At 33.9% G+C, this 13,540-nt stretch overlaps 1 protein-coding gene across 11 annotated transcripts in view; it reads left to right on the top strand.

The window, feature by feature from the left end:
- The window catches only part of COL11A1 (collagen type XI alpha 1 chain), a 213,134-nt gene that overhangs the window by 130,608 nt on the left and 68,986 nt on the right, over positions 1-13,540 (top strand). For all 11 annotated transcript variants that reach the window (XM_064371085.1, XM_064371076.1, XM_012438753.3 and 8 more), the window contains 3 exons: positions 1,506-1,613; positions 2,003-2,092; positions 2,354-2,407. In XM_064371085.1, coding sequence (XP_064227155.1) covers positions 1,506-1,613; positions 2,003-2,092; positions 2,354-2,407 — 252 coding nt within the window. The remainder of the gene's footprint in view (positions 1-1,505; positions 1,614-2,002; positions 2,093-2,353; positions 2,408-13,540) is intronic.

Genomic DNA, 13,540 nt, shown 5'->3' with positions numbered 1-13,540 from the left:
AGATTTAACCAGAAAAATTATTCCTATTATTCTTATTATCTATAAACAGAAATAGAATTAGAGTATTCACTAAAATATAAACCTCATGGAGTTTAACTGAATATTTTAGGACCTCACATCTTTCAAAAAGACATTTCTGTTCAACGTGGTCATCTAAAACTTCTGAGATGTATTATTTTTTGTTCCCCTGAATATATCAAGGCGTAAAAATGCCAAGTGTTTTACTGAAGATTCACTTTCATTGAACTACTTTTTTTAATTGGTTCTTTTTAAGAGAAAAAAATTCAACAGCCTATTTTAAATGTAGCCATACTGTCATGTTAGGACAAAAGATTTGGTTTAATGGGAATGATATAGATTGCAATACCAAATATGCACCTTTTTCATCAAACAGTTATGTGAATCTCTGATGATTTTTGTCTCAGTGGTGATACCTGTTCAATTATGGTTAATTCTGTATTCCTTACTATTCAAATATTGGTGTTCAGATAATTAAGAAAAAATCGTTTTGGATAAATGTTTGCACATTCATGTTGAGAAATTACAGCAATTATATAATTAATGAAATTTAAAACTAGAAACATATGCCCAAATTGGGACAGGCATATTACTTATCCAAGATGAACAGTTAAGAATATGTTTCATTTTTAGAAAAAAACTATACTTCATAAGCAAATGCAGTAACACATTCTACTGTTTAACAACCTTAGCATCTAAAAATTTTCCCTTTGTTTAACTTAAATCCTTCATTTTGCTTTCTGTTAAGCTAGAGAGCAACTGATCGCCATTCTCTATTTATACATGAAACTTGTTATACTCTAGCACCACGAAACAGCACCACTCAGGGGACACATAAATGACCTGACATTTTTCACTTTGGCATTTGCTGCAATTTAAGGCAGCTGGCCGTTTGTCATAAGCCTTTGACTGGGAGGAACTGCCGACCCATACCCACTGCCTTCAGGATCCTCTGCCACATCCCTAGACTTTGTCAAATGAATACAGATTAACAGTAGAAAGTTTCCAATCCGTGGAGATTCCAAGGAGAACCACTGGTTGGTTGGGTTCTCAAGGTCTAAGTTTATTTTCAAGTAGTGATTCATTGAGTGGTTACCAAGGTGGCTTCTATGTCTCTTTACTTCTGAGCTGACTTGACACCTTATATGAAAAGAAGGAATGGGATAAAACTGTAATTAAAAATCATAGTTTTAATAATACTTGGACTGGGTCCACTCTGCAGAAATCATCACCTTAAGCCAATAAAACATCTTTTGGACTTTATTTGTGTACTTCCCTTTTACACTCAGATTCTAACCCACATTGTATAGAATCTTTTTAGACTCTTGCTTGACATGCTACTTTCAGTGCTTTATATAAAAGCATTTTGTAGGACATCAGGAGAATAAGTGAGAATGATAAACGTTTGTGAATATTGTTTTTGAGTTTGTGTTATCTTTGCCAAAAATAAAAAAGCAATCTAAAGTGGTTTTGCTTATGTAATTTAGGGACCAACTGGTGAGACTGGTCCAATAGGAGAACGAGGGCATCCTGGACCTCCTGGCCCTCCTGGTGAACAAGGTCTTCCTGGTGCTGCAGGCAAAGAAGGTGCAAAGGTACAACATGCTCCAGATTTTTTCATTTTGGCTCAAAACTTTCATTTATGTTTTACTGTACTCACCACTTGTCTACAGATTCCATTTAAATCAATATCAGGAGATGTGTCAGGAAAATATTCAGTGTGCATTTATGATACTCCAAGATATTACTCAACAATTACATAAGACTGTTAGCTCCACTGACCATAAAATCATTAATTTACATGTACTCTTAAATATAGGTAGTGGATGGTTCATTATAATGCATATGCCATTCCACACAATAGTCTAATAATTAAATAATATTCAAATTTTACTTATAGTAGTTTGGAAGTAATTACAATTTTGTTTGTAGAAATATGTGCAGAAATTATTCTGTCTTGAAGGATGTTTATTATATTCTTTAGGGTGACCCAGGTCCTCAAGGTATCTCAGGGAAAGATGGACCAGCAGGATTACGTGGTTTCCCAGGGGAAAGAGGTCTTCCCGGAGCTCAGGTATAATCAATAGCTATATAGATAAAGCATGTGATTCAAATTGCTTATTTGAAGCATTTCTTCTCAGACCTTAAAAAGTGAGTGCTGAGTAATTAAGGGAATATATGTAAACATATGCATTTGGCTATCATTATATATGTATATATATGTAGTTATATCTAAAAACATTACCTAACATCCTTATTTTATCAATCAAATATCTCCTCTTATTAGTATTCAATTCATTTAGATTCATTTTCTTCATTTTTTCACTTTTCCAAGGGTGCACCTGGACTGAAAGGAGGGGAAGGTCCCCAGGGCCCACCAGGTCCAGTTGTAAGTATGATGGTAATAAATAGCCAGTCAAATATGATTGTGAATTATAGCTCTTCTTTCATTACTCTCATGCTGTGACTCCACAGTGTGTGGGAGAGAGAAAATAAACATATGTCAATCAGATCAGCCAATGCCTAGTTCCTACTGATTGCATGCACTAATGAATGCAGAAACAGAAGGATTTAGATGATTGGAAATATTTGCTTCTGCTGCTGTCAGGAGGTAAAAGGAGATATCTCGCTTCTTACAGTTCCCAAGGAAATAAATTCTCATTATGAGTAACAGAAACTCATAGTCATGGAAGGCCTGGAGAGGCTGTAGTTTAAAATTTTTACTTCATTTACCTCTATTATTTTAAAATCACAAAATAAGATTTTTTTTTATTTCTTATATAGTCTATCATTCATTTATTATAAAATACATTTAATTTGTTTATTTTACTTAAGTTTGTCAATGATACAAAAAAACCCATAAGCATAAAAGCATAAAACCTGTAAGCATAATCTTATATATTATCCATATTGCTTTATTTAATCAATCAACATTATGCAATAATTGGCAAATGAGTAAATATCAGATTTTCACCTTATCTTTTTTCTTGAGATACGTATCAATCCCTCAAAAAAACAACTGAATGCATCCTTCTTGTTTCTATAAATTTACCTTTATTCTCATCTGTACTCTGAAATTTCACTGTGACAGCCAAACTGCCATATTTAGTGGCCTCTTCTCATCTTATTTCACCAACCTAAAAAAGCTGAAGTTTGCCTCCACGGCCCTCTACACTTCCTCTCACACAATATTTATTAGTTCTGCTTCCAAGACATTTTACTATTTTTCCCCTTTTCTTCATTTCTATCATCACTGTCTTTGTTCAGACTCTTTTCTCTTCCTTTCTCTTTGACTAATAATCTCTTATCTTTTGACTCCATTTTCTTATCCTCTTCAGTCAGTTTCACCTATAGAATCATAGTTTAACATACATCGTTAACTATGCCATCCCTCTATCATACCTATCCCATGACTCCACACTGCCTCAGAAACCAAGCTCCTTATCCCAGCCAGCAAGTCGTCTTCACAGTTCAACCCCAATTGCTAGAGTCTTTTTTTCCTTTGTGCCTCCTTCTTAATTCTAACAAACGTAATGCCTCAAATTTTGTCTTGCTTCTCAAAACCATGACCGTTTCTATTTTGAAAAGGGTATACAGTGTACTTTTCCCCTTCCATTTTTTCTTTCAGGAAACTCCATTTTTTCTTTCTCTACTTAACAAAGATCCTACTCATCCATGTAGATAACTCTTAAATGTTAATTCTTTATAAAGTCATCTTTGGATAATTTGCCTCCATTTCATGTATTAGTAAAATTTCCTGCCTCCCTCCCCCGCCGACACCCAGAGCCCTTTATTATAGTTCCATTTTTAGAAATTACTTTGGAACATAGTTGGCTGTCTCTCTCATTAGCCTGTGAGTTCCCTGTTTTATTTTGGTTACTCACAATTCGGTGCCTGGAGCGCAGTAATCATCTCATACCAATCCATTTGAATTATCATGAATTCTAATATTGGAATAAAGTTTATATAGCATTACTTAATACTATAGCAAGTATATCATTTTTCAGATTGATTCACATGATACTTACTCTTTACTTCACTCACATCATATCACAACCATTGAGATAATTATGGAAATGTGGCAAAGACATTTTTTAAAGAAAATATATTTTGATAACTATATTAGACTTTACTGGGATTCATAAAGTTATGAACATTTTCTAATATCCTCAAAAGTTAGTGGCAGTAACATTAGCAGAAACGACAGCTTAATAAGACAAGAGTTCTTATTTGGGTGTAAAATCTTCTAAAATCTTAGTAAAATTTCAGTAAAATCCTTAGACCTTCCCTGGCTGCTCTGAGATGAACTAATCATCGGAGTTGTTACTACGAGGATTAAATTGTTTTAAGTTATTTTTTAAGGACCAAGCACTGAAGCTGTCCCAGGGCTTGGGAACAGTTGAAACCAGTGTATTTGTAGGCTGCATACTATGTTCAAGAGATATAATTTTCAAGATATTAATTGACCGTTACATAGTTACATGTAGAATAATATTAAATACAAAAATCAAATGTACTTTTATTCATTTGGTTTCAATTGTGTATTTGACAATTATTACCTACTTTGTTGTATGCAACTGGACATCACAGTAGATATTCCTTGAGATAAAATAGGATAAACAATTTCGAAAAGAAATACACCAAAGACTAAATGGCATTGTAAGTTGGTTGGTGATTAAATGCCTAATGACATATAAGCAATAAATGTTAATTCTATGAGGGAGGTGGAAAGAGGATACAAATCAGGGTAAGGTTCATGCAGAAAAGGTGACCCTTGATCTTGGCTTCACAGAGTGCAGAAGATTACGTAAATCACTGATGAGCAAGAAAATATTAGGAAAGGATGTGATGTTTAATTAGTATCTGTTTTTGCCCAGGTGGGACAGACTTGAGAGTTGGAAAAACAGTTGTTGAATTCTTGCTAGCATCCAAGCACTCTGCTGTTTTACATAATATAAAGCTAAATCAGAGATACAACATGTAATATAATTACTGAAGCTCTAAAATTGCTAGATATAGTCTTTCAAATATTTGAAATGTACAGAGCAAGTGGACTAAACAAATTGAAGTTTTAAGAAAACAAATCTATCATTAGAATTTTTTTTTTTTTTTTTTTTTTTTTTTTTTTTTTTTTTTTTTTTTTGAGACGGAGTTTCGCTCTTGTTACGCAGGCTGGAGTGCAATGGCGCGATCTCGGCTCACCGCAACCTCCGCCTCCTGGGTTCAGGCAATTCTCCTGCCTCAGCCTCCTGAGTAGCTGGGATTACAGGCACACGCCACCATGCCCAGCTAATTTTTTGTATTTTTAGTAGAGACCGGGTTTCACCATGTTGACCAGGATGGTCTCGATCTCTTGACCTCGTGATCCACTCGCCTCGGCCTCCCAAAGTGCTGGGATTACAAGCGTGAGCCACCGCGCCCGGCCCATTAGTATTTAATATATAACAGAGACAGGAGAGAATAGATCGCAAAAGTCCAGTGACCAATGTCAACGTTGGGGTGAGCTGATGTCTAGGGCAGTGGGGAATCCAAAGATGGTGCAGGTGCAGCAAACACTGAGGAGGCAAGTTAGTAGGATTTATGACTAAGATTTGATATGGGCAGTAGGACAAATGAAAACTGAACAATGACCTCAAACTTATGTCCTTGAGGGAATGACAGTTTGGTGATGCCTTCCATGCCTAGAGCAATTTTACCTTATCAAGTAAAACAACAACAAAAACCACAAATATTCACACACAAAAACTTAAAATCTCTTGGCAGTCACAAAAAATTACAAAGGCTTTTTATACTTTGCTAGTAGATATGCTTGATAGATATCCACTGTGTTTATTTAGAATTAATACCCATTCTTATAATAAATTTACAAATAAAATATGCAAACATCAACCAATTAAAATTATTCCTTAAATTGTTGGAGAAGGATTCACTAAAAGGAAGACACCATACACATTTATTAGTTCCTGACACTATTGTTTTAATTGCTGCAGAATATAATGAAAAGGTTCATGATGACTCATAGTTCATAACAAGTGCTGAGCAAGCCTTGGTGTATTCCATTTAAAGGGATTACATCATGTAAAATTTGATTTTGAAAATTTTTTATTCCAAATGACAGATAAAACAAAAATGGGATGGTTTTCTAGATGTGAGCAGTAGTTCATCTAGAAAATTGATGTTAATATTTTTTTGAGGTTCAAAACTTTCTATGATTAACTTGCAATTAATATAAACAAAGAAGTAGAGATTTCTTTAAAAGATAAGTTCTGCTTTGCAATAGAAAAGGTGACAGCAAAATGTTAAAGAGACCATCTGATCAGTTGGTGAGAAACGATAAAATTCTGAGTGAAAGGAATAAAGGCATAAGAAAATCTTCTAAAATTTGCTTTTATAATGCATATGTCTGAGTTTATATCAATCTCATTTTAACCTTACCTTTGGGATATTGACCAGGTAATGGTAAGTACAAGACAGAAATTCACAGAAAGAGAGTTAAGGGTATTCAGCAGTTATTTGTATTAAGGAAAAAGCAAAGTGATGAGTTCTGAGGAAGAGAATGTGAAGCCTAAAGGAAATAGAAAAGGGAAATGAAATAATATTGAGTGTTTATTCTTTCAAATATTATCCCTGGTATTTTACATTTGTTATTCTGATTCTTGTAACTTGGAATGGTAGATTTTTTTTCTATTTTATCATTCCATTTTTAAATACAAAAGATCTGAGGCATGTAGAAGTAAAAAGCTTGCCCAAATTATCTGGGCAAAAATCCATGATAGCACTCTACATAAACCTACTTTCAAGTCATCCTGACCCTTCTTTCTCTTGTGAACAATTTTGTCAAAAATGAGTGAGAAGAGTTAATATTTCAGCTACCCGGGCTTTAATATTACTATATATTCTCTATAACTATTGCGTATTTTGAATGAATTAAAGATGAAACTGCTTAAACTAATGTACAGTTTGATTTTTTATGTCTAGATATTTGTCAGAATGCCCTTTGAATTCTTAGTTTTTTTCTCCTATACTATAATTCATAAGTTGTGCTGTGTATTTCTGAATTGCTAGGGAAATAATAAATTATCTCATTACACATGATACTGAGGAACTAAAACTGAAGTCCTACGGAGAGGCTTAATTTTTTACAATTTTTTAGCAGTTATTGCTCACAGTGATATTTGCAAAGTTTATATGTGTCTCAATTATGCAGTTTTATGCACTACATCCTTTCTATATGCACTAATCCATAAAAAGAACAAATATAATATTTAATTCTCATGCATCCATTCAAGTGCTCTTCTGTCTGTTGATTTATAAGTATATTTAGTATCTTTTCTCTATTTATAATCCATTTAGTCTGAAACATAGGTCATTATTATGACACTCCATAGAAGTGGGTTTACTGTACTCTGGTCGGTCTAGGTGTGACATCATTGACTTATAGTCAGAGAAATTTTATTTGCAAAACAAATCAACTAAAAAGATCTGTTTGAAGATATGGGATATTGCTTTATACAGAGTCCTCTTTATGAATATCCTTGGAAGAACTCTCTTGCTAACTGTAGCTTTAAAAATATTTGCAATTTCTTTTTTCAAAGATTTTTTTTTATAGAATGTTTTAAGTTATTTTTTAGTATTTCTTGAACAGTTAACTGACTTGTTTATTTCTTTAGTCAACATGACTTATGAAACTTAGAATTCTTTTTTGCTTTGGCTTACAGAAATAATGGAGTTAAAATTGAAACAGTACAGAAGATAATGTTTTATAACTATTTTGAAAACTTTTTGAACACAACTTACTATAAAAATCATATATGATATAGTTTAATATTGTCTATTATATTTTGTTATAGCTAATATTTTTAAGTACTGGGCAAGACTCTTTACATTTATCTCATAACCTACTCACAGATCATAAACTACAGTTAAAAAATAAAACCTTGGTCTTGGTCTATAGTATGCATTTTTAGTTTACTAATATTACTGGCTCAATTTTACTTCAGTAAAAAGTTATTTGCTTACCTGTCTTCCTTGCTTACCTATTTTTAAATTTATATTCTCTAATATTTTATGCATGTTATTTAAGCTGCTATAAGTCTTTTTCTGTGATAGGACCATAAAGAAATAAATATCTGAAAATATCAGACAATCTATCAAACTGAAGTTATATTGATTCATAAAATGGACCTTCCTGCAAAGAGCTTATGGTTTACTGAAGAGGAAAGATAAGGAGCAGATAAAATAACATAGTAAATAATGAGAAATATACTACAAGATACAACAGAAAACACAAAGGTGAAAACAATGCTTTTTGCCTCAGGAAATTATGTTTGAGTTGAAGCTGTACATAAAAACCATTTTTATCTATGAAAAGCAGATTTTTGCTGTGCTAAATTTAGTCTTGAAGTGCTCACCACTTTTGGTCCCCTTAATAAAGAACTAGTATTTCAAGGTTAGAGTTCTCTAAAGGTTTTGCTCCTGGAAGTTATTGTATATTGAGGAACATTCTGTAGTGCTACCACGTATGACAAAATTATACCAATAGGGTGCTGTACTTTGAGATTTTTAAGTCTGGGTAAACCAAGTGTTCTCTGTATGCATGATGTTGTATCTAAGAGCTGGTAACAGATGCCAATCAAATCCAGGGCATGTCTTCTGATCTCAGAGGATGTAGTCACTAAGTAGATGTCTTCATGCACACACAAGACAGCAAGTAGCAAGAGACTGAACATCAAGAGATTAAAGGCAGTGCAGCATTTTTCTGCATGATGGACATAAACTGAGTAAATGTTTTCTATGTATGTAAACACATATATGTAAATATATCATGCAACAAATTATCAGCTTCCACCTACTGCATATATATATATGTATGTATATATATGTATATATATATTTTTGAGATGGAGTCTCACTCCGTCGCCCAGGCTGGAGTGCAGTGGCGTGCTCTCGGCTCACTGCAACCTCCACCTCCCAGGTTCAAGCAATTCTTCTGCCTCAGCCTCCCAAGAATCTGGGATTACAGGTGCACGCCACCATGCCCTGCTAATTTTTGTATTTTTAAGTAGAGATACGGTTTCATCATGTTGGTCAGGCTGGTCTTGAACCCTTGACCTTGTGATCCGCCCGCCTCAGCCTCCCAAAGTGCTGGGATTACAGGCGTGAGCCACCATGCCTGGTGCATATATTTTTATAAAACAAAATCAAGGAAAATAATATTTAGGGAAAAATATTTTCCCTAAATAAACTCTCCTTCAGATATTCCTTATGATTGAGAACAATCTCATTAACAGTTATTTATCTGAAAATTAGATTAAAACAAATATTGTAGTGTGATAAGTAAAAGCCTTTTATCTTGACAACCACATGTATATTTTATCCCCCAGAGTTGTGGGAGTTAATATGGAGAAAGTATATGAGAAGAGTCAGATGGCTGCTACAGGGTACATGCCCAATATTTCAAAAACGTACAGTATAGCAGTCTTTGCTCTTTTCCTGCGACTCCTCCTAGATGACCCTCTGCCCATGATTTGACTCTATTTTCCTCTTTATTATTTCCTCTCCTTCTCATTGCTTCTTTAAGAGTTCACATGCTCTTCCTATCATTATTCCTATTTCTTTTATTTGTTTCCTTTATCCTATTTCTGCTAACCTTCTCTTCCTTGGCTTTTACTTATTATTCAAGCAAGGGAATAAGCAAGGTTTAGAAGGATGGCATCTACTGACATGCCGAATCAGACTCTACACATTTTAAGATAAAATGCATTTTCTCCATTGTAACCCAGGTAGACCTTAGTGGACTATGATTACATTCAACTAGGGGTGAGATAGTGATGTAGTGTAGCGATAGTGATGAGGACCAGTGATCAAAATCTGAAGTATTTGATTTGACTTTGATCATTCAGAGTTTATGCTTTAAATTCTGATAATGCTTGACATTTCAGCTGAATTTTTAGTTCACGTGATGTAAAATATATGTCACCTAGAGAGTGAAATTCATAGTTTTGACGTAAAAGTCAACTTTTTTTTTTTTTTTTTTTTTTCCGAGAGGGAGTTTTGCTCTTGTTGCCCAGGCTGGAGTGCAGTGGCGCAATCTTGGCTCACTACAACCTCCGACTTCCTGGTTCAAGCAATTCTCCTGCCTCAGCCCCACAAGTAGCTGGGATTACAGGCACCTGCCACCACACCCAGTTAATTTTTGTATTTTTAGTAGAGACTGGGTTTCACCATGTTGGCCAGGCTGGTCTCGAACTCCTGACCTCAAGTGATCCACTCACCTTGGCTTCCCAAAGTGCTGGGATTACAGGCGTGAGCCACTGCGCCTGGCCAGGTCAACTTAAAACGACAGGGCAGACATACTTTTGCCTTTTAGTTGTATATCTCTGGTTCATACGAACTTTTTGTGTTCATGCTTCTGTTTTTCTCTCTGGTGGGCTGCGTCTTAACTGAATGCTGATGAGATGATTTCTCTGTTTACAACTTTCATTTACTTTACAAATGCTCCTCAGAATATGAAACACCCAGTGAAAATAACTGATAAAATATTTACTTTGGTGTTCTCATCTGTGTGAAGGGTTAGGAAAATATCTTCTATTCCCATTGCTACAGAATATAGACTAATGCTATTGCTTCGTGTTTCATTATCATTGTAAGGTTTAGATGAAGGTGCAGCAGGATTTAGGGGAAGGGCTGCAGAAGGGGATAAAGCTAATACAAAAGTAAAGCTAGGTAACTAAATAGAGAATGCAAGTTCCTCCTTTTTAAAAGCATGTAAATGTTCACCTTTCAGTTCAAAACGAGAAAAATGGCATGTTTTTCATAGTTGTTAATACTTAGCACTGAAATAACAGAATACTTATGGTATTAGGGTCATTATAATTCATGCAATTAAACAGACATTGTTGCCTTTAGAAAACATTTTATTTTGTCATGTTTTCATTGTGATTTAAATCCCTTATTAAGAAAATAATATTTCTATAATTTTTAGTCTCTCCTTCGAGTTCTTTCTAGCTAGGCACTTTTGATGTGTAAAATATCTATCCTTCTTGCAGAGAGACAGGTATACAAATAGTTCAAGTTAGGATTAACAATACTGTGTTATGTGGAAAAAGCCCTACCTGTTGTTTTGATATTAATTTATTAATATATTAAATGTATCATATAATTTTCTGGATCTTAGTTTATTTTTCTGTAAAATTTTACCTCTACAATTATTTGAGATTTTATATCTATATTTGAAATATATAACTGTTCATGTACAGTTCTCTAACATCCATTATATTTATACTTTATGTCAGGCATTGTTCAAAGTATTTTAGATTTATCATATTAAACATGACAAAAACCTGATGACAAACTATTTCTGTCTCTATTATGCCAGGCATTGTTCAAAGAACTTTGGATGTATCAGAGTAAACATCACGGAAACCTGATGACAAACTCTCTCTCCATCTATGGCAATAAAAGTGAGCCACAGAGAGTTTGCTCAACATCAGAAAGCTGGTGGTTCCAGTGCTGGAAAGGGAAAAATCATACACTTAATTGACACATTTATTTATGGCATACTATGTGCCAGTAAGTACTGCTGGGGATCATAGAAAAAAAAAAAAGAAAAAAAAAGTAAAAACCTCTATCTTTGTGAAGCAGATCATTACCTATTTTACTGATGCTTAAAGACAATCATTCAGTTTAGATATAATAGTTTATTTATCTGACAATTATAAAGCCCTTCGTTCTTTAGACAGCTACACAGCAATACAAAACTTTATCACTATACATGCCTACTCTTTATGGAAAAAAAAAGTATACACAGTGTGAGTTTCTCAAGGGCGGCTTTCTGCCATACTACATTTCATATTCACGGTCCAGTGTCACGAGAGAATAGATTCTCACTAGTGTTGAATATGGAGTTTCTAGTTGAATGTGTAAATGGGACCTTCTTTCAATATTGGGCTTAAATTTTTGTTTAAAAACTAGAACTTCTCCATGATTCTGTTGGGATTAAAGGATTTGTAGGCTTATTCTTTTAAAGTTGGCCTGAGAATATTTAAATAAGATTTGTAAGTGTGCTATGTCATTTGCTTAATCGGTAGGTAGCATCAGAGATTTTCACTTTTCATTTATACGTGTATAAAATAAAATTACTGCAGAGCATGCTGTTATTACAAACATCTAGGCTTAGAGAGTGTTTGAAATAACTAATAGAAAAAGAAATTGCAGTATTACTTTAGGGCACAAATATACATTCTAAAAGTCTCTTCTTGTTTTCATCTGTTGTTTCAAAGTTTATGAGCTGTGACAAGATCATGAACAATATTTTAACTACAGAAAAGTAATACATTCTCATTATTAATTTTAATGCAGGTTCCACAGGTAAGATGGCAATCTGAAATTTAATCTTATGAGTGTTCCAAGGGAGAAAGTAAAACAGTTAAGCTTTGTAATAAAAAATGGTATACAGTATCTGCAAACTGTACATACTGCCACAGAGTCAAATCAGCACTCTGTCTCCAGTTGAGAGACATTAAAATAATTATTAAAATATTTCAATTAATTTTAAATAGTAAACATACTTCAGTATAAATTTGGTAAACTTTATTTTCTTAAGTAAAAGCCATGACTTATTTTCATATAACCTGTCAATTATAATGCACCTAGTTAAGGTAACATGTATTTCCTTTCATTTTGAAACCATTTCTTCCAGGGAAAATATACATTCAATTGCTGTTTTTCTGCATATTTAAAAAATTTCACTTGACTATACATATGAGTACATTTAAAGCCTAAATTTTTATCATGTTCAACATGTTTGCATACCTAATAAAAACAAATACATTAGAGTTATTTAATGCATACAGTCAATATTTTATCCTTTGTTAATATGAATTAAGAGACCATGGAGATATTTACTACTCAGAATTTAGTGCCAAGTGCTGCATTCAGTCCAGAAATAATGGTAGAGAACCTAGTGTACTATGAGAGTGTATAAGAAATACTTTGAAGTATCTCATGCTTCTGATTCTCAGAAAAATACAATTCTTTGGTAGATGGTCTATTAGTCCGTTTTCATACTGCTATAAAAGAACTGCCTGAGACTGAGTAATTTATAAAGGAAAGAGATTTAATTGATTCACAGTTTAACATGGCTGGGGAAGGCTGAGGAAACTTACTATCATGGCAGAAGGCAAAGGAAAGCAAGGCACCTTCTTCACAAGTAAGCAGGAAGGAGTGTGGAGCAAAGGGGGAAGAGCCCTTAATAAAGCATCAGATCTCCTGAGCACTCACTCATTGCCATGAGACCAGCATGGGGGAAACTGCCCCCATAATTCAATTGTTCTCACCTGATCTCTCCCTTGACAAGTGGGGATTATGAGGATTATGGGGATTACAAAGCAAGATGAGATTTTGGTGGGAACACAAAGCCTAATCATATCAGATGGTTATTGATCTGGGTCAAAAAAAGTCTGGAGTTTTAATAGTATAGGAAAATATCAGAGACTTTCCATGTCAGAAGATAAGTGTGACC

Source organism: Aotus nancymaae, unplaced genomic scaffold (assembly GCF_030222135.1).
Source record: "Aotus nancymaae isolate 86718 unplaced genomic scaffold, 86718_ANA_hifiasm-v0.15.2.pri h1tg000117l, whole genome shotgun sequence".
Classification (NCBI taxonomy): domain Eukaryota; kingdom Metazoa; phylum Chordata; class Mammalia; order Primates; family Aotidae; genus Aotus; species Aotus nancymaae.
Note: the sequence above shows the minus strand (reverse complement) of the source record. Positions and strands in the feature narration are given on the sequence as shown.